The 22086-nt window shown below is 37.9% G+C and overlaps 1 protein-coding gene across 2 annotated transcripts in view; it reads left to right on the top strand.

Moving 5' to 3' along the window:
* LDAH (lipid droplet associated hydrolase) overlaps positions 1-22086 on the top strand; it is a 109104-nt gene that overhangs the window by 35768 nt on the left and 51250 nt on the right. For both annotated transcript variants that reach the window (XM_085218100.1, XM_085218099.1), the window contains one exon: positions 14303-14472. In XM_085218100.1, coding sequence (XP_085074226.1) covers positions 14303-14472 — 170 coding nt within the window. The remainder of the gene's footprint in view (positions 1-14302; positions 14473-22086) is intronic.

Below are 22086 nucleotides of genomic sequence, written 5' to 3'. Positions count from 1 at the left end.
ATTACAATGTCTCAGACCAAAATAAGAATAAGAGATCGTGGGATTGGTTTTGTTTCTCCTCAAGACCACCAGGGTGCTTTTCTTTGCAGCAAAATGAGGTTGAGAAAAAAAGAAAAGTGAAAACAGAATTAATTATTTACTGATTTTTGCTGGTATTCTATATATGTGAAGTGCTATGTATGCAAAATGCAAAGTAATGTGATTTAGATCTTAGAGATACAATTGATGAATTTAAATATAGCTAATAAAATAGCGAATGGTCGTGTCTTAGTGATACAGGACTGGCTCACATGACATTTTCTTATTCATGGTGCATCTCAAGAATTTTCTAAACTATACAGTTAAATTTTGGGCTATAAAAATAATAGGAATGAAGACTTTTATTGTTTTAACAAAGCATGATTATCCTTTGAAAAAGATTGTCTCCTGTATTTACTGTTCTTTCTGAATCAGTATTAAGTAGTATTTGAATGACAGGGAAGCTGGAGTGAAGTTATTAATTAGAAAGTTGCAAGATAATTTTCTAGTCTAATTTTTATACCCACGGACTGCAGACAATAGTTGTGTGTCTTCATGTATGTAAAATGTGTTAAACTGTCCTTAGTTCATTTTGCATGACAAAAGAGGTAGGTAGGCTGCCAGTTCTATCTAGGAATTACAGTCCATCAAAAGATTGTTGATTTCTCTTTAGCACAGAAACTAGGATCTTTGCAGACCATATTGAAATTGAGTTACATCATTAAGAACCAATATAGGAAAATATAGGTTGGTAAGTCTGAGAAGACATTCATTATGCGATCCCAAATGTTAATGTGCCATCAGTGTGAGGTGAAATGGAGAACCTGAAAGTCACGTGTGCATAAGTAATATGGTATATTGGTTGCTTCTTATCTGTGTTCTTTACTGTTGCTACTCATCTGAGTGGGGATTGTCCAGCCCCCTAACTGCTAATAGAACTGCGGAATTGACTGAGTGAGATTCTGCCTCTAGCTGAGGTGACATTAAACTACTGAAAACATTAATAAAATCATTTGTGGAAACCTGAATTTATGCTTGAGCAAGTTAATCATCTCCTTGGTTGTTAGACATGTGACAGTGTGGTCGTATTTACCAGATGTCCACCATGAATTGCTACTATCGTGTGAAATGCTGTGGTGGTAGGGAAAAAAGTACTAAAATAGCAGCCTGAGCAAGACAAGGAGAATGGTGTGCTATATAATAAGAGAGTTCTGTGTTATTTAGAACAGTGATTCCCAAACTGCGGTCTGTGGCCACTAGTGGTTCCCAGGGCACTTGCTTGTGGTCCAAGAAGAGCTGGCTGATTAATGGAGTCAGTTCTCTGACTGGTTTCCACCTGCTCAGCTGAATTAATGGTAACTAAGAATACTTTTCCAATAATACTTCTTGTGTGTGTTTGCAGCCGATGGTCTTTGAGATGTTACACTGCTGTGGAGGTGGGGGAATGGGTCTATGGTCTGTATTGCTGCAAACAGGAGAGGAGACATTGAAAGATGGTCTGAGAACTGAAAATAGTTATTCACCTTTAGCTAATAGCTTTTGTCCTTATTATTATGTATAATCCCAGAGGAAAGAATCCACACAAAGGCACAGGGAGTTAGTATGCATTTCATAATTTTAGCTATGTTGTGGCTCTCGTTTATTTTAAACAGTATAAAAGTTTTTAATTGTTGCTTATCTCTCTAAATTGGAGAGGTAAGGATTTGAAGGATGGACTGTTTAATGGATTAGGAATTGGTTGGCTAGACACAGCCAAAGGGTTGTGATCAGTGGGTCTGTGTCAGGGTGGAGGCCGGTCACAAGCAGTGTCCCTCAGGGGTTGGTCTTGGGACCTGTGCTCTTAAACATCTTCATCAATGACATAGATGATGGTATCCAGTGCACCCTCAACAAGTTTGTGGATGACACCAAGCTGAGCAATGCAGTTGATACATTGGAAGGAAGGAAAGCCATCCAGAGGGACCTGGACAGGCTGGAGAAATGGGCCCATGAAAACCATGAACCCATGAGGTTCAATAAGGCGAAGTGCAGGGTGCTGAACTTGGGTTGGGGCAATCCCAGGTATTTATACAGACTGGGAGAAGATCTCCTGGAGAGCAGCCCCGTGGATAAGGACTTTGGGGTCCTAGTAGATGAGAAGCTGGACATGAGCCAGCAGTGTGCGCTTGCAGCCCGAAAAGCCAACGGTGTTCTGGGCTGCATTAAAACGGAGTGGCCAGCAGGGAGGGGGAAGGTGGTTGTCCACCTCTACTCAGCTCTTGTGAGGCCCCATCTGCAGTACTGCGTCCAGGCCTGGGGCCCCCAGTACAGGAAGGACGTGGAGCTCTTGGAGCGGATCCAGAGGAGGGCACTAAGATGATCAGAGGGCTGCTGCACCTCTCCTATGAAGAAAGGTTGAGGGAACTGGGCTTGTTTATCTTGGAGAAGAAAAGGCTCTGGGGAGACCTCATTGCGGCCTTCCAGTACTTGAAGGGAGCATATAAACAGGAGGGGGAATGGCTGTTTACGAGCCGTTATAGGACAAGATAGGACAAGAGGGAATGTTCTTAAACTGAGACAGGGGAGGTTTAGGTTAGATATTAGGAGGAAGATTTTCACTCAGAGAGTGGTGACACACTGGAACAGGTTGCCCAAGGAGGCTGTGGATGCCCCATCCCTGGAGGCATTCAAGGCCAGGCTGGATGTGGCTCTGGGCAGCCTGGTCTGCTGGTTGGCGACCCTTCATATAGCAGGGGGTTGGAACTAATTGATCATTGTGGTCTTTTTCAACCCAGGCCATTCTATGATTCTGTGTTCTATGATCTTTAAGGTGAATGAGAGCTACCAGCTTTCTATTCTGTCAGTATTAAAACACCTGAGAATTAGCATCTGTGGTGCTTTAGAAGGTCTTTGATCTTCAAATCTTCATGGTAGGAACCCACTGGAATGTTTTAAATCGTAATATGTGAAAAGCAGGCTGCAGTACTCCATTTACTGTAATACTTCTTTCCCACGTGCCATGTGCAGTTAATTATTCATACAGGAGCCGTTATCAATGCCTGTAATTATGCAAATGAATCATTTGAGTGAAATGTTGACATTTGGCATTGTTTTAATCAGTTCTGCTTAGTTTTAAGCGTGTGTTGAAAAATCTCGTTCAAGTCAGAATCAAAACTAAAAAAATAAAACTTTCCCATATGTGCAGTATTTCTAAATTGTTTTATTATTTTCTTTTCTGGCCAACCAAAACATTATCAATTTTACCTGCTCATAACATCATGCTTTATCTGCCATTTATTTATTCATAATGATCACCTAAACACTGTTAAGATGATTCTTGTACCACCTAAAGCACAGCTCTATATTCCTTTGCATTTGATGGAGTAGTCACCAGTTTTTGCTGGTGTTACTAAGAAGAGGGCTTTGTCTCTACTTTTGTTATAGCAATATGAAAAACAGGTTCTCTGTTTTGTTCAAGGTTTTTCACTGCATCTGTCTGCATTGTCTCTCTATTTATATTATTTTTAAAATCCATGAAAAGCTTTATAATCCATTCTAGCACTTTATTCAACCAATTCCCCCGTTAAAGCTTAGTTCATCTGTATCTATACATAAGGTTAATATAATTCTAATTCAAGGGTGTTTTTTAAAGTAACAATTTTTGAAACCTGATACATTCTTCTGGATCCTTATCCAGAAAACAGAACATTAAAAAAAACCCCAGCATCTCTTGGAGAGTGTAATGTCTTCAGTGCATTCCAGGAAACTTTGGATGTAGGTTTTGAGATTGTTTATGGATCATTTTCTGCCTTTCACCCCATGACTTAGGTATGTTCTCCAGCTGATACCATCGCTTCTAATTAGATGCAGATGGCTGTTTAGTGAAGGGGAAAAAAAGTGTTTAAGAATTTGAACCCTATGAAGAGGTAACATTTATATCTCTTAGTGTCCTGACTTTAGAAGGTGTGTTATAGTTCACTGAAATGAGAGTGATGTGATGTTTTGCCATTCTATTGTAGGGAAAGTTGAAAAGTGAAATAATTCAATAAACAAAATATTGAAATGGTTCTGATTATTTTCCCAAGAGAGAATGCTTAAGAATCCTTTAATACAAGTCAGACTGGGAAATGCATTTACATTTGCTAAAAGACTGAACATGGACAATCCCCATAGCAGAAAATAATCCTTGCTCTCTGAAGGTTTATCAGGCCTGGGTTTATTTCAATAGTTGAACCAAAATTTTATTCACTATGTAGGTTACTTCTGGGGAAAAAAATAGATCAATACGTTTTTTTATTTCTTAATTACAATTTCTACTTTGGGGTATAGGCCTTGAATTTAATTTTGATACCACAAAGCTTGCCAAAAATGGTTAAGATCCTAATGCAGTCAATCCAGAGTTTATCAGTAATTTGGTTTTTATTTCACTGTCATCTGCAGTCACAAGGCTGAGAAACTATCAGCAATGCACAGCAGAATTCCAGATTCAGAAAATACTCAGATTTGAAACTTCAGCCTCTGTTTGCTGTGGTTTTAGGAGTTTCCTTTTCTTTAAAGAGAAATACAGGTGTTTCAGGGAAACTTGGAAGAGAGTAAGGCAGAAATGCAGGTGGCCTCACTCTTAGATAGTCAGCTTCATTAATGAATTGCTCATAGCTGTAGTGCATTATGTTACATCTCTTACCAAGATGTGGGTAAAAGCTTTTTGCTTTGAGAAGTGAGTAAGGACTAAGTGGTAGCAATATTGTGGAGCCAGGACGCATATGAGGGACTCACATTTCTTGTTGGATAAAGGAGTCTTTCTTTTTACCTCCCTTTGATGCAGCATTGGACTATTCTTTTACTTTAGGCTGGACATACTTTTATTTTTCTAAAGTTTAAATGCTATGTTTTGAGAATAATACAGCAATTAAAATCTTCTTTACTACAGCTCTCAAATTAGTAGCAAGGTCAAGTGGCTGCTTAGTTGCTAAATTAACCACTGTTGGGCTAAACCATACAATAGACTCTACTGAAGTTCTCTAGGATTGCTGCTGTAATGCTTCTGTTTTTGTTTGGTTTATTTAGTGGCTGTTTTTTAGTTTTGAGAATAAAACTTTTCAGACATATTACCTCTGAGACTCCATTACCTACTGTTTGCATAATTGAGAGAAACTTAATCCTGCAGTTAATCATGAAGAGACTACGTTTCATATTCCTGAATGCACATCAATATATATTTAAACATGATCATATTTAAATCTGCTTATGTGTAGGGCATAGTTCAAATTCAGTTGTTATCTTTCAATAGAAATGATGTTATAAAGGCATGGGTAGTTTCATCTGTAATGACAGATCAGCTTTGTAACAGTAATGCATTAATATCTGTTTCAGTTATAATGCAAAACTCCAAAAAAAAATAAAGTCATCACAGAATCTTTGGCCTGTTGCCATACCTGCTCTGCTCTGTAGTTCAGCCAGGTGACTGTGAATGAAACCTGCAGCATTTTCAGCAGGAGGCTAGAAAGGAAACTGCTGTCTTGATTGTAGGAATAAATCTGTCAGTTTTAAAACAATTTAGCAGTGGGAAAGGTATAAATCATAATTTAAAGTGGTTAATTTGACAGAAATGTGTTTCTTCCCCAAAGATAGACAGTTTGCACTCTGTCTTACTTTCGTGTTCTTACTTCAAACGTCAGCAAGTGATAAAGAAATCTGCTGTATTTTAAGAAAGTACAAAGTGAAATTAGACTTTCTCTCTTTAGCTTTGCTTTTAATACAACCAGGTTTTTACATGTTTTCTTCCCCCCAGCTCTTATTGCCCGTCATGACACCCTGTGGTACAGGACATCATTTTGGCTGTCATGGTTCTGTCCCTCCAAGCTCCTTGTGCCCCTCATCTCCTCACTGGCAGGGTGCTGTGAGAAGCTGAAATGTCCTTGGCTTTGTGCAGCACTGCTCAGCAACAGCTAAACCACCAGTGTGCTATCGTCACTGTTTTCATTAAAACTGCATCATTCAAGCCTCTTCAAAGAAAATTTAACTTTATCCCAGCCAAAACCATGACAGAATCTGAGATATAATTTTGAAAACTTCTTACGATCTGTAGTTTTTGAAGAATACGAGTTAAAGATGAAACAATGTTATGTTTGCCTAAGTGGGTCGTTTACTCCTTAAAGTAAGAAGGATGCTGATCAGTGTTATTATATCATCTGGACCTGTTGCTTCAGGTGGTAGTAGATACTAAATTTAACGTTTCCATGAACAAATGAAGATACAAATCTGCACTTTCCTGTATGACTCTATCAGTGCAGCATCAGCTGAGACAAATATATCCAGGAGTAAAGAAAAAGCCCTACGTTCTACTAAATGTCATCCAAATGCCATGATGGTAGCTAGTGCCACTATGGTAGGAAATGCAGTCTTGTTATTTTAGTATTACTTGCAAGACTTACCCTTATTTGAACATTTTAGTCTTTGTCTATGTCAGTTCTGACTATAATTTGGGGATGGATTTTCTAGAGAAATTAGGGCCGATGTAACAAACCAAAAATTTTATTGTAGTTTCAGCAAAGTGTTGAGTGGTTCAGCAAATGTCACCCATTGATCTGCTCAGTTGCACCTTGCTGTATGTGGCTGTAAGGTACAAATCCCATATTGTTATTTGTGTTACTGTATAGATGTCTATCCAGTTACCTTCTTAGCTGCTCACTTGTTCTGCTCCCCCCCTCTTAATTCCATGCTGTATTCCTTGCCGTTTTCTCCCACTTCTAAAATAATTCTTTTTACTCCCTGTCTGTGGAATAACATGGGTTGTCTTCCTTGGCCAGCTGTCTGTCTTTGCTCCAAGCTTCGGCTCTCCTTTATTTGCTCTCAGCCTCTGTTTCTCTACTTCTATCTGTTTAAACTTCCCAAACTTCTGAAGTGCTGTTTTCAATAGGTGTGACTGTTAGACTTACCTACTATGGTGCAGTGTTTTATTTATCGTACACCTATTGAATCCATTCCTATTAAATGACATCCAATATTTTTTGTTCATTTCAATGCTCATACAATTGCCGCTATCCTTTCTTTGTTTCTTATTGTCATGCTAGATGTAGACAGTCTTGAAGATGTGCAGCATGTCATTATTTTAGTTTTCTTCCTTTGTCGACCTGTGCCAACACAAGTTGTTGAAATGTGCTTTTTACTAAGTTGCTTTTTGTTGCTTTATTCAGTAAGAAAGTCCCGTGCTTTAGTTTTTCAAGACTGAATTTTCACCATGTGGAATTGGAAGCTGTTAGATCTGGCCAAACTCAGAAAGATCTTGATACTAATGTGCTTTGCAGTACAGAACTACCTTAGGGAGCAACGCCCTGTGTGTGTGTTTTTCCTGGATGGACTCGTACATCACATGCATCAAGGCTGATGGTGCAAGATAATTCAAATACCAGTAAAAAACATTTACCCTTGTAAAACTGGGTGATATTTCAGACCATATGTGAAATGGGTATTCCTAAGGGAAACACTCAAGGTAGACATCTGGAGGAGTACCACCTGCCAGGGAAAGCAAGGAAAACAGCCTTCTGGGGGCATGAAAGTGGGATTTGTTGGATCTGGACTGATTTTTTGCAACCTAGCTCAGCAAATTAGCAGATAATGGAAGTATAGGCTTTTCACTGTGTTGTTTGGACACATGCTGCTGGTACGATAAACCCATTGTAATGCTCATGCTCAATGTGGAGTCCTTTCATGTTTCAGTGCATGCCTCATGGCATACTTCTTCCTGAAGATTGAAAGTATCCAGAAAACAAGAAATTTAACATGAACAATCAGCTTCCTGTCTGTTCAGATCTTTTTACTTTTGCTCCTTGAAGTAACTTTATGATGGAAATGTAGATCTGCTCCTATACATTAGTGGTTCTCTAGCCATTTCTTTCTCAAATTCTATTTGTTTTATTTTGCTTTTTGTTATTTTTGTTATAAAAACGTTGAAAATTCTTATAAAATGCACTTTCTGCAGTTATTCAGCTTGACAGTAAAATGCAATCATTCAGATACAGAAAAATCCATTTATGATGGACATTAAATTTGGTTTATGTATGTAAAAATGATAATGGAAGTAAACATTGTCATAGAACTTCACAATAAAACACTGCTTAAAGTTGCTTGCTTTGCCTAAATTAAAAGCAACCAGCACAACTTTGTCTCTGCACTTGTGCTGTTATCTCATACTCAGTAACAGCTGCTCTCACCAGAGGGAAGCAAGACTGGGAATGCAAAATAACAAGAAGCATCTCAGAAATGTCTTCATTTAGGAAGTTCAATGTACTCCTATACATTTTGAATCAAAATTGTTTTTAGTATATGTTACGTTAGTCCATTCTGTCAGACTACACCAGTACTATTTTAATTATACCACAGCTTCCTTTCGACAACAGATTAGATGTTAAATAAAGCGTCCCAGCAATAGGTATATAGATAGCAAAGGAAATAGGTAGTTTAATTTACAAACTAAGGCCTTGTTGTTTTTCTAATAAAGAAAATAATGCCAATGACCACTACAGTGTCTTGAGTAAATGGCAATTTATTTGTAGAGGATACCTTTACAAAAAGTAATTACTCCAATAAACACTAATGAGCGGTATGTTTATCTTAAAAGTTGCATGAACAGTTCCTGAGGGTACCAGGGCCAGATGAAGGTCTAAGGGTTAATCTAAAACACAATGCTTTAAAACCTGGTTCCTGGTGTCAGTAGGAGTTCTTCAGTATTTATTGAACATTCTTTCACGGTTTCCATCCCATTTCATTGGCATTTTATCACTCGCTCATACAAATTATCCAGGGTTCAGTAATCAAATGAAAGATTGGGTGAAGCATTCAGGCTTCAAGCAATATATCTTTAGGAGATGTATTTTCTAAAAGATTTTCCCATCTTAGACCCACAAACCGGAAAGCTCCATTTTTAAGCTTACAATTCTCTTTAAACATTTTGAGATGGCGTCATCCATTGGTAACAAATTACTGTGTTTTGCTGTAAGAACAAAATCACATGGATTATTTGATTTACAGATGATTTACAGTCAGAATTTGACTTCTGACTATGCAGCCCTGTTTAGCAAGTAATCCTCCTAGATAATTTAGGCATGGGGCAGCTTTCTGTCCATCACCACGTGAAGGCAGAGATTAAACCTTCCACTGACTGCTCCGTCTAAGCACCAGTTACACAGTCCCAGTTGCTGCTTCTGCCCCCCAGTGTTTGTATAGGAAAAGTCTAAAACGCTTGGTCCAGTGTGTTATGTTCACTTATGATCTCTGAGGACGGAATGTACCTAAGGTGACCCTGAGCTAGCTCTCCTGAGCTATTTGCTTGGTCACAGTGATGCCATGTACCTTCCCTTTCCTAAGCTTTGGTATCATCATTGACCTGTCAATGTCTTTTCCTGGTTTGCTTTCTTTCCTCTTGATACTTTCTCACGATTTTACTGCATGTTTGTGTGTTTAAACTTTTCTCCTCACTGATATCACATAGCAGTATGGGGATGTCATCCAGCTGAAAGGAACCATGTAAGAGAGGAAGAGGTGAACCCCTTTCCAGCTCTGAGCTCAGCTTCCAGTCACGTACTTCTGTAAAAGGTTCAGTTCTGAAAATTCTTGGCCACATTCTAAGTCCACTAGAGTTTGTCCTTAGATATCCTGGTGCTGCCTTCTAGAGTAAACGACTGGTGAAGGGGCTCCTTATGGGTCTCACTGACAAAGCATTGTGGCCTGTGGGTTCCATGGTCAGTGGCACCATGTCATTATCACTGCAGTATGTCCCCAGTAGTCAAGGAAAAGTAAAACCTGTGTTGTTGTGTCTTCGAGGGATCATTGGTCTCCTGTTCATAGAAACATTTGTGTCTGGGATTTCTCACTCATCCCTTCCATGCAGGGCAGATGGAGGTGTTTTCATTTCTACTGCCAAACTTGCAGTAGAATATTATGGAAAAAAGCGTTGTGCTGTTTTCAGAGCTTGATGTAAAAGGTGCTGCTCTGTCTTCTGTTTTCCCATGCAGTTATCATCCTTTCTATGATTAATTTATTAAATACAAGCAAAGTGAAGAAAGTAGAAAACTTTTTTTTTCCCTTTCATTTTGGGATTTGAGGCAAGACAGCAACATGAGTCTTAGGTGAAACTCTCTGGATCAAGGAGGTTTTCAGATGCTTAATAACCAAGCAAAAAGAATGGTTATTTCATTTGTTATTATGATTTCTGATTGGCTTGTTCTGTTTCTCCATAAAGCAGGATTATTTTTTTTTTAATAAGCTATGTGGAGCATCCCATGCTTAGGCTAGGTCAGTAACGTGGTTAGTCTTTTGTCTTGGCACAAAATATGCTACATGTATTTGTGTTAGGGACAAAAAACTTGGGGAGTTTGTGTGGGTTGTTTGTTGTTTTTCTGCTTCACAATTTTTATGAGGCTTTATCTTCTTCTCTTTCTTAGAAAAACAGAATAAAAGTATATTTTCATGCTCATTGTTCCTGAGCAATTCCCAGACCTCACATATGAATGGATCCTGAGACAAACTTAGAGTCGCTATCTGACAGTCAGATAAGTGTCTCCATACCGAGTTGGAATACTGTTATTCTCTGTGAGCAGGGTAGCGGGGCATTTGGATGTACAAGCATTCCATTGTGAAATTAGGGAGGTGCACACACATGCACTAAGTGTGTGAACTCTAATAGTAGCACTGGAAAATCTTGCCTCCAGTATCTTTTTGAATCATTGAAGGAAAAGGGAATCTATGATTTTTGAATAATTTTTAATTTCAGGAATCTACAGTATAAAGGCTGCTCATGTAACTGATGTGCTTTTTTTTTTTTTTTGCCTAAGAATTTCCCATGCGTACACAGCAGAAAAACAAACAAAATTCTCTGTTATTTTGCTAAAAAGTGAAGTCCTCTTCCCCAGCAAGATTAACTTGTCGACTAATCTCAGAGCAAACACTTTATTTTAATCTATCATTGTTTTCTGACACTGGGTTTAGCAGAGGTCAGAAAAAGAGATTCATTAAAGTGATTGTGCATTTGTTTTTCCAAAAGCACATCAGAAGATTGATGTTTTGCCAAAGAAAACAAAGAAATACAGTATTTCTTTTAATACACTTCAGCTAAGTAAAGTCTTGCAATCACATGCTTTGGCCCAGCTGGGGTGTTTGCGGCATAAGGTACAAGTCATGTAATTTCTACTATCTGAAAAGAGCTTAAATGAGCTTTATTTCAGCCACGCCATTTGTTCCACACCTGAGGTGAAGTAATTCACTCTCTGGTCCCTCCTCTGATGTACAGCCATCACAAAGCTGACTGCCAGTGTGTTTGTGCAAGTCTGTTTGCTTATATAAAGAACCAATTTAAGCTCCTCCACCCAAGAAATACATGTTGATTTTGGATAATCCCTGGACGATATTATTCCATAAAATAAATAAATAAATCTTTCCGATGTATGACACGGCCCAGCTCCACATATTTTGGACTGTTATAAGCACATCATTTGTACTGAGGAAACACAAATTGCCATGAGACATGGGCACTTTTATATTTGTCCAGAAGTAAAATAAAATATGTATTTCAGTGTAGAGTTATGTGATACTGGAGTTCACCTGACGAGAGTGCTGGGTCTATTGGGATGACAGTTACATCTCCAGACCCTGTGCTGCATGCTCATCCAAGGTGGATTTTCTGGAAGCAAAACCAATGCAATTTGTTTTGGCAACAAACCAGTGTTACAGAAGAGAAGGAAAAGTTGTATTAAACTTCTAGAACAATTCTATTGAGTCAGCACTGGCTGTTAGGACTCACTTTCAGTATGTTCGAGTCCTAAACTCAGGCCTGAGCAAATGACAGGAGGAAAAAGCCCTTATTCTCTGTTTTTAATCCTGCACGCACAGCCATTACCCTTCCTTCACATTCTTACTTTGGCAACAGAACTGGTTCTCAGTAGGCACATCACTAACGAAATCAGTAATAATTTTGAGTATGTTAACCTGAATTCTACACTGCTATTTTAGTGGATAAGTAAATATTGAATTAAATATCTAATGTCTTAAGAAACGACTTAGTTAATTAATTAATTAACTGTTAAACAGTTAACCTTGATTTGGAAAGTGTTGAGGCCATGCAAGGCTGTATTTGCTGTATTGTTCATTAACAACATTGCAGTAACTTCCAGCATTTTGCTTGTAGCAGATATTGAGTTTTTGCTGAGAAAAGCAGCCATTAACCTGGACATCCATAATTTTCTGTCATGTGTATTGACAGTGGTATTATAAAATTGCTTCAAAACCATAAAGTTGTATGAAGAATGCAAATAGAATTTGTGTTCTTTCCTGCTTGGTCTCTGTAGTTTTACGAACCTGGAGAGGTTGTCTAGAAGATTTCTACTCCTACTTTACTCCTTTTCCCTTTCTCTAGCCTAGAAGAAGCAGAAATTCTTGTTAAATCCCCTTTTTTTCAAGAACGAATGCTATGAATGGAATGTCCAACATTAAAAGACTTGCTGATAAATCACTGAAGATGTCAGTGCCTGAGAAATAAAATATGGGAATGACCGGTAATGTTTACAGAGGAAAATTGGCCTCTTCAACCCAACACGTGACAATACAGTTATGTTCAATGTAACATACTCTGTCACTTGTTCCTGTATCCAGTGGGTCACTGTATTTCTAGTATTCTGTGTATTATGTGTTTTACATATACCCTTAATTAGACTGGCAGTGTAGGCAGCCCACTCCTGCATGAGGTTAAGCTACTGTATAAATAAATAAAAAGTAGCTCTCACTAAAAATGGAAACTGAGATTAAAAACAATGTGTTGGCCTTTGGGTTTTGGGAAACTGAACAAGCTTCTTGTTTCACATTACTTATAGAAAGCCTAATAGGTAATATATTACTTCTAATCCAATGTTACATTCCGTAAGTGTGTTTTGGTCTTTTTCATTCAGAGTAAACTACTATAAATTATGTTGGGCTGTGATCATAAGTAGTTTTAGTAGAAATACTAGTTTAACTGAAGAAAAATGTGCTTGTTGTTGCCTCTGTGGTAATATTTTAAGCTCAGGAAAAAGGCATCAGAGCACATTTTAAAACAATTATTTTGCTTCAAAACATTATGTATTATACAGATCATCGAAGAGGCGATTTAGCGCCAACTCATGCTACCAATTACTACTGTTGCGGCCAGAATTCCCCTAACTCATTTGTATTAGTAATTCTTAGCATTTGGGATTACAGATTTACTACACAGAGATTTAAGGACCTGTAAGTCATCGTAATTTGATAATGGATAGTTAGAAAGGTGTCTATTATCACTTCCTCTTCGCAGGTACAAAACCAGCTACATCTGAAGTGGGCCTCTCTGTGAGCTTGCTTTCTCTTACAAGTTCCTTCACGCTTTCTGTCTCTCGTTTTTCATTCTTGTTTTTTCTTGCATTCTTTTCCATACTGCAGCCCAGCTTAAACTGAAGTGGTGTATCCTTAGCACACCTTTTATTTTAGCAGGTGGAGTATTCTTCTAGCAGATTAAAGTTCTGTGAGTTCCCTTAGACTTGGAACTTCAGAGCCATGTCACCCACATCATGAGCCAGTGCTAACGAAGCCCTAATTGTTGCAACTTGTTACAGTCTGGATTATCCCAGTCTTGTTGGCTGGCCAGGAAGCAACTGGTGAAGTTCTCATTGTTAGTGATTGCCCAAGCTCCTTTGGGAGGTCCCTGACAGAACAGGAATGAAATCATACAATGACATGGAAACCTGAAGCTCTCACCTGATGCGCTTTGTAGCTGAAACAGTGATAAACAGTGATAAACAGTGTAATTTGTGTAAGTGCTGGTGCTCCATGTTGGTGTATATGCATTCCATATTTTTCTTCACCCTATTTTTTTCTGTGCATTTATTAAGACAAGAGACTTTAGGTATCTGGCTGTCCTCAGCATATGGTAACATTGCTGGTCATTTGTCTTGAGTGAAGGATCTCTTGTTCCTGAGCAGTATTGCTGTATTAGGTCCTGAACTTGCAATATAAAGTTGGGTTAATTTAAGCTGAACCCTTATTGTGAGTTTGGCCTGGTACCAAACAAATACCATACCAGACGATGAACCATCAAGCTCCATGAGTTGTATCCTTTTCTAGTTGGCTAGTTGTATATGCCTGCACATTTAATGATGGTCTGCCATTTACCAGCTCTGCTTACTTTTTTTTTTTTTTTTAATTAAAAGTTGTATTTCAGAATTTTCCAAAAAAAATAGACAAAGCTGAGATAGTTGAAACTTTTATTAAAACAAAGGACTTTTTCTCTTCTCTTGTGTTTCAGACACAGACATTAAGGAGCTGGAGGATGTGTTTGGACTTAATGGACAAGTAGAACATAAGCTGAACTTCCTTAAAAAGAACGTATCTAAAGATATAAAGCTGGTACTGATTGCTCATTCTATTGGTTGCTACATCACACTGGAGATGATGAAGCGAGCATCAGAACTTCAGGTACCTCAACCTTGAAGCATGGGAATTGCATTGTTAGCAAAACAATGGACATGGTTAGCCTGTGAATATTGCCAGGACTTTCCTGTGGAAGCTGTATTCTTGTATAGGCGAGCTTTCAATCCTAGTTCTCATTAAAATGAAATGAAAACATTAATGACTAAGCCAAATAAAATATAATTAAGTAGTTTACTGTAAGATGAAGGTCTTGTTCTAAATCTGGACCTCAAAATGCCCACGTAATACAAATGATTATTAATGCCGATAAATATGTTTCAGGCTTTCTTGTTGTCTTATCATCTTTACATAATCATAGAATCATAGAATGACCTGAGTTGAAAAGGACCACAATGCTCATCTAGTTTCAACCCCCCTGCTATGTGCAGGGTCACCAACCAGCAGACCAGGCTGCCCAGAGCCACATCCAGCCTGGCCTTGAATGCCTCCAGGGATGGGGCATCCACAACCTCCTTGGGCAACCTGTTCCAGTGCGTCACCACCCTCTGGGTGAAATAATACGTAAGCAGATGCTAGATATAAGGTAATTAAATTATGTTTCAACATCAAAAAAACATCAAAAACTGGTTATGATTTTAATAAGAGCTTTTCAAGGATCAAAGATCTCCAGAAAAGCAGATTGCTAACTCTAGGTGGAAAATCATATGGAAAATAATAAAATAAACTGTGATAAGAACTGCTCGAAAAGGCATTATTTTTAAATTTTGATACATATCAGTGCTTCTGCAGCACAGTCCTGGTTTGTGTAAGAAGAATTGGAGGTGTAACTGCATATTCTTACCTTTGTTCATCTGAACAATTTTCTTCCTCGCTGTGAAGCAGCAGGAAACATGAGGAAGGATACTGTCAGCTTGGGAGACAGAGAACTGTTAGCACTCACTGATAACTCACTCTGCTAGTGGATGGTCAATGAAGAATGCTGAATTTGTTATTATATTTGTTATATTCGCTCTTGCCTCTTCTTTTACGTTATAAGCACTTCAGTGAAAGGGAGTGCAGTATTAGCGTAAAGACTGTGTTTAACATATGCATGAGTAGGTTCTTCCACATCTTCATAACCATTTCCACTGCACATCTGACTTTTTTTTTCCCTTTAAAGAAAATGGCAACAAAAAAGTGAAACATGAAGTTAACCTTATATGTTAACCTTCCATATTTCCCCAAGCATATTTCGCTCTGTGATTATAAAGAAGGAGGGCTTTTTTTTGGAGATAACTTTTATTGCTGTTTTATCTTTTCAGGAGGGAGTGTTCTAGAAAATATCATGTGTAGTAATTTGTCCAAAAATACCAACTTTCTTTGGTCAACATCTGTACAGTGCTTATTACACAAATGGTTTTACCTGGTTTCAATTGAACTATGAATTGTTGAGTAATTTTTTTACACTTGACCCATTGGATGTTGGCAGCGTGTTACTTATCAATGTTTTGCATTGTAGGTATCCCTGGGACACATTTAGACTTCATGGTGCACTGTATGCATGAAATTATACAATAAACCATATTTAAGATGCATTTAACAATAGAAAATATTTGTACAAGCCAGAGTGTTGTGCAACCTTTGTCCCTTTGCCAAAAATAAGTTAACTGTTAGGTTTTATAACGTATGAAGTGTGATAATAAGAAACTTGTGTTTCCATCTCTCCCTTTGTTTTTACTGGAATATTTGATTCCCACAAGATTTTGAGCGCATATGTGTATTTTAGTAGCTAGATCATTTGATTTTATTTTTGTGTAGTTCTTATGTGATATTCTTTTATTATATGAGCTTTGGTTTTGGTCTTAAATTCTCTGCTTTTAAAAGGCCTTTATTGCTTACAGTTTATTATTTTGAGCTAGAGGTTAATGCATTGAACTTAGTGCTCAAATGATTCAGTAAACGTTTGTTTTTGGAGTGGTCATTCAGCAGGCTTCATTTCTGTTGCCCCATTTAAATCCCTTTCATGATCTATCCAAGAGTAGACTAGATTTTCTGTGCAGTGAGGAGGGAACTTGATGAGCATGGAAGGCGTGACAAGGATGAAGTACTGCCTCCACTTCTGTCCTTCTTGGTGGCTCTTAACTTTGTGAGCCCTGTGCTCTGCAGATAGGTGGAGCACTGTGATATTTTTATTTTTTTTCTGTGCTACTGTGGAGCACTGCTATCTTTTCCTGAAAGAGAATAGAAACAGGAATTGCCAGTGTGAGACCCATCTGACATGGGTCTGAGCTTGGCAGAGGACGTAATCCATTACCAATAGTTTGGATACAAACGTTCTGTTTTGAGTTGGGAAGAATTCAGCCATGGCTGTGTCTGACCATCCCATGATTCTGAAGGTCTTTTCCAACCTGAGCAATTCTATGATTCTATGATTCTATGCCATCCTTAATCTCAGGATCAGGGAGCAGCTCTTGGTTGCTCTGTTTGCTGGTACACATCTAACCAAGGACACTTTTCAGTTACCATGGTGGGCGTCAAATCTTTTAAGAGTCTCCTTTTTGTGGGAAGTAGAGCATTCAGAGCTTGTCAGACTGCTCTGAATTTTTCTCATGGTGTTCAAAATATTAATCGTCCTTACACTTTGTGGATGGAAAACTGCAGGATTGTACTCTGCAGCTTAACTGATGCTTGGTCTTAACCTCATAATCTTCATTCTTCATTCGGCTAGCAGCACTGAAGAAAGAAGCTAACAGATTGTTTTCACAGTTGTTGGAGCTTGAGGTTGACTCACAAATACACTACATCCTCCAGGCATTCTCTCCTAAAATACAAATCCTTACTTGGACTAATTCTTTGTGCTTTGCTGATGGTATTACTATTTCCTAAAGCACTCAATTTCTTTGTTAATTTAATCAAAAGATTGACACATTTCCTAGCTAATAAAATTCATTCTGTTCCAGAATTTATCTTATGTATGTGATGTTGCTATTGAAATGCTAGCACCTTTGTGGTAGTGAATTAACAGTAATGAATTAAATTACTATGCAATATAAACATTTCCCTTCTTATAAAGCTCGTTGAAGAGAGAGTTTAAAATCACTGGGTTTGTGTAAGCTTAAGCAAATAAATTTTATGTGATATGTAATTCAAAACCGTACATTGTTACTGTGGCTCAATGATGCAAAAGAATATTATTAGGACTTGGTTGATTTTGCTAATAGCAGCTAATAAAACATCACAGAATCGCAGCATGTCTGAGGTTGGCAGGGACCTTCAGGTCCATCTGGCCCAACCCTTGCTCCAGCAGGGACTCCCAGGGTACCTCACACCACATGCAGGTGGCTTTTGGAGAACTCCAAAGAGGAGACCCCACAGCTCCTGGGCAGTATGTCCATTCCAGATATAGGAGCTCTACATATAAAAAATAAGCAAGCAGCACTGGGTGATGTACGTTCACCTTCATTCACCTTTAAGAGTTGAGAGGATAAAAAAAAAATAAAGGAATCGAATGCTGTTTTGCACAGATTTAGTTATGGATCTGAGTTCAGCTGCCTTCAGTGAGAGATGTCAATTTAACTGTATGGATGTCTTAAATTGGTCTTAGAATTGGACTGTTTCTCTAATATATATTTATATATATATGTATCTATATCTATTTGGCAGTTCTCTATCAGTTCCTTATAGACAGCAAACTTTTGGGAGCATGTGCCAGGAAGCACAGGTGATCTGAAGCAGCAATTAATAAAATTTGCTCTTGTTGACAATGTCCACATTATACAGGCTGCATAATCCACGTTGTAACAGGTTACAAAGTTTGGAGAAGTATATTCTCCCAGTGAGGCCCCAGCAGTATCAGTAAGTCTACTGGAATAGCCAGGAAAGCAAGCAATACGAACTTGGTGCCTATGCTAACAACTCTGTTATTTGGAAAAAGCAAGAAGTAATGAGCATAAGTTATTAAACCTGATGAAATAAAATAAATAAGATGCTGTATCTTTGAAGCAGTAAGGGAGTTTCTAGGGAAAAAAAAAATCTAGAGAGATTTAAAAAAAATGGAAAAAAGGACAACAGCCACCACAAGTGGTGGTGCAGACACCCAGAGAAGCTGTGGATGCCCCATCCCTGAGAGCGTTCAGGGCCAGGCTGGATGGGGCAACCAGCCCATGGCAGGAACTAGACAATCTTTAAGGACCCTTCCAACCCAAGCCATTCTGTGATTCTATGAAAAAATAAAAATAAATAAATAAAAATTGCTATTTGATTTGTTATAAAATGTAGATCTAAGACTTTCAAAAACAAAAAAACATTTCCTTTTTAGTTACTCCCATGCTTGCTTGCTCTTTCTGGGCTTGTCCTCTCTCAGTGATTGTTTTCAGAGAGAATTACTGACTAGCTCCATGTATCTGCTTTCTGAGGAAAGGAATGTTCAAGCTTTTATCTTCTAATCTAGTAGACACCTTGTAGTTAGGGATGTGACTTAGTGGTGGGCATGATAGTGTTAGGTTGATGGTTGTACTTCAGGGTCTCTTCAAGCTTAAATGATTCTATGATTCTGTGTTCGGCCCTTTAATCTATTCTCTCATACCCTCTTCACTATTACATGGATTTTCACTTTTCATTCTTCAAAAGAGGGAACTGCTAAATTGGCAGTCCCTTAAGCACAGCAAGAGATTTCTTCCCTCTCAGCTCTCAGTAGTTCTGCTCAGCCTTGCTGCTTCATGCACTGAGAAACAGAGCAGTTAAGTTGTTCATAATTGCTTGCTGCATGGTAGTAATACCTCAAGTTAAAGAGATTTCCAAAGGTCTACTTTGTACATCTGCCTGATCTCCAATCTAGTCTTGTTCTTGCTTGTAGCTGTAGAGGCAGCAAGAAAGAAACCATGAAAGTTGAGAAGTCAAGTGACCAACATAAATGGTAAAATTCTGATTTTTTTTGCAACATAAAACATAAGGATTAAGAGCATGAGGAATTTTCAGAGTTTCATGTTAGGTAGGATTACCTAATTACCTATATTATGCCACTTCTTAAGATCTGTGTTGTAGCTGTTGAATCCTTAACTTCCAAACCAAAGTTTAGAGCATGCGAAGGAAGCATGAATGGAAGTTTAGGCTTAAGGTGCTTGTCTGTTTACTTGGCCAAAGCTCATTCCTGGTCCAAAGAAAGCTTTTTAACATTAACCTTACATTGATTTGATTGTTTTATTTTCCTCACTAATGTCTTGTGCCATATTTCTGTTATACTGTGTGAGCACACCATGGCTCAGTTCACATTAACCACAAATGGGAGTCATAGTTCATCATGCTGTCAGCACCTGAAAGTGGGCAGCTGGGTCCTAGATTTGTCTGACTGAGTTCAGTATCTGACAAGAAGGTTTAAATACAGAAACTCAGTTTAGAGAACAAAAAGATTAAAGATTGCAATGTGACTGTCTAATAGAAAAAAAACGGATTAGCAAAACTGGTTGATAAATGCACTCATATCTACGGAATATAGACCAAAGACCACACACTGACAGTTTTCCTTATTTGATTACTAAATGTCTCCTCTGAAACAGAAATTAGGGCTACTTCAAGGTACATTGGCAATTAAAGCTCTATTTTTGTTTCTAGGAAATTCTTTTGAAATATACATTTCATTTATTCTTAATAGTGTCTTGTATGTATTATGCAAGCAAATAATGCATCTCTGAATTGTGCTGTCTTACAGTGTATGCTTTCTGAGTGGGTAAAGCAGGTAGATATCCCTTGCTCAGTCCTGAAACTTTAACGGAAATATAGATTACATACAGTTCAATACTCTTCTTAATGAGGAAAATTTACAGTCCAGAAATCTTGAAGATCAAATGAGATCTGTAAATAGTAGAGTGATAATAGAAAGTGCAAACATTAATTTAGTTAAAATTTGATTTTTAGTGCAGTAAAAATACAGGCTTGACAAAATAGTCAGCAGTGCATGTGTCATGACGTAATTACCTAGGGTACATGTGCAGGCTTCATTTTAACAATGATCACATTTTTAAGAATGAGGATCCAGAGTAAATAACATCGTTTTAAGATTAGCTTGTTTAGATTCTAAGCATATGATAAGAAGGCTACTGGAAAGAGGGAAAAATGACGTCTCAGGACTTTCTAAGGAGAATCATATTTTGTTCATAATGTTCAAAAAAACGTACATTTTCTACCACTGACTTTAATGTATGTGATAACTGAGATTGTTGTTGTCTGTGATGATTCAGAGTAGGGAAGCACATGTGTTGATTTGAAGAGCCTTGATTTTTTTTAATAGTGTGTTTGGTTATTAATGAAACATCTGATTTCTTTTCAGATGTATGTAGTTAGAATTCAAATACACCTATAAAAAATATTTTTTCTAGGAAGTTAAAAGATATTAAAGTAGCCAAATGTACAAACAGAAAAAGAATAAAAATAAACTGCAAACCGGAATCTTTGGTCATTCATCAAGAATCCAAAGTAAAACATGTGAATGAAGAGGAAATGAAGGACTAAAAATAAAAAGATGGCTAGAATAGTGAATAGCACAACAGGATTTATGAAGTACTGTGGATTTTTACACATTTGTTCATAAAATCTTGTTACTTTGAATCTCCAAAAATTTGGATTTGTACAGTAATAACTAAGTTAAAGGATTCTATAAAAATGAGGGAATCATAAACACGTAGCAAGAAGTGAATTTCAAAAACAATTAGGATTTATAGCACATGTTTTCAAAAGAGCTCAACACCCTTTTGAAAGCCAGGTTTCCCAAAGAACTTCTTCAGCTGGGCGGTGAGATCTTTTGAAATTCTGGCTGCAGATGTCTGTGAGTAGGACTTGAAAATTAGAGCCCAGCACCTTTGGAGAGCTGGGCCTAACTATCAGAGTTCACTATCAAGATGGACTGCACAGAGCTTGAATTTGCTTTTGTTTTGTACCATTTAGTGTGCCTTTACAGATAGAAGTCAAGCTAGGAATCAAGACTTTAACTAACTTTACTAAATTTAAAATTGAATAGAGAAAGGGAGACACAAGTCAATAAGGGCATTAAGGAACTGTTTATGAATTGAGCACGTGGAAGAATTTTGTGGAGTTTTTGAACATATATTTCACATGTATGTAATTAAACTTTGAGTGTGGCCAGTAACTCCCATCACCATCTTCCCAGAAGATTTGTATTAAACTGGGCAGCCTGATCTGGTGGTTGGCGACCCTGTCCATGGCAGGGAGGTTGAAACTAGATGATCTTTGAGGTCCTTTTCAACCCAGGCCGTTCTATGATTCTATGATGAAATTGTAATTTCTCCTGTAACCTTGAGCTCTTAACAAAGAAGTTGAACTGCTTCTTTGGCTTTTGTGCTTCATTGTATGTGATACAGTTATTCCACAGGCAGAGGACTTGGTTTGGGTCTTCTGCTTAGACGAAGATTCTTAGAATGGACAGTGTTATAATTAAGGTATTTCCTACTGTGCCATATTCCTAATTTCTTCATTCCTCGTGATCTTTGGTGAAGTTTACGGATGTTTGCTTTAAAGGCAAGAGTGGAAAAATACGTTCATGTGCATTAACTTCTGTGTTGAGAATGGTGGATCCTGTATGAAGAGTTTAGACAGGAGTGAAAGGCACTGGAATCAGACACAACCTGGATACAAGACAACTAAGAATGCACACTCACTGCATTTAGG

The sequence above is a fragment of the Meleagris gallopavo genome, chromosome 2, assembly GCF_905368555.1.
Source record: "Meleagris gallopavo chromosome 2, MGAL_WU_HG_1.1, whole genome shotgun sequence".
Lineage (NCBI taxonomy): Eukaryota > Metazoa > Chordata > Aves > Galliformes > Phasianidae > Meleagris > Meleagris gallopavo.
Note: the sequence above shows the minus strand (reverse complement) of the source record. Positions and strands in the feature narration are given on the sequence as shown.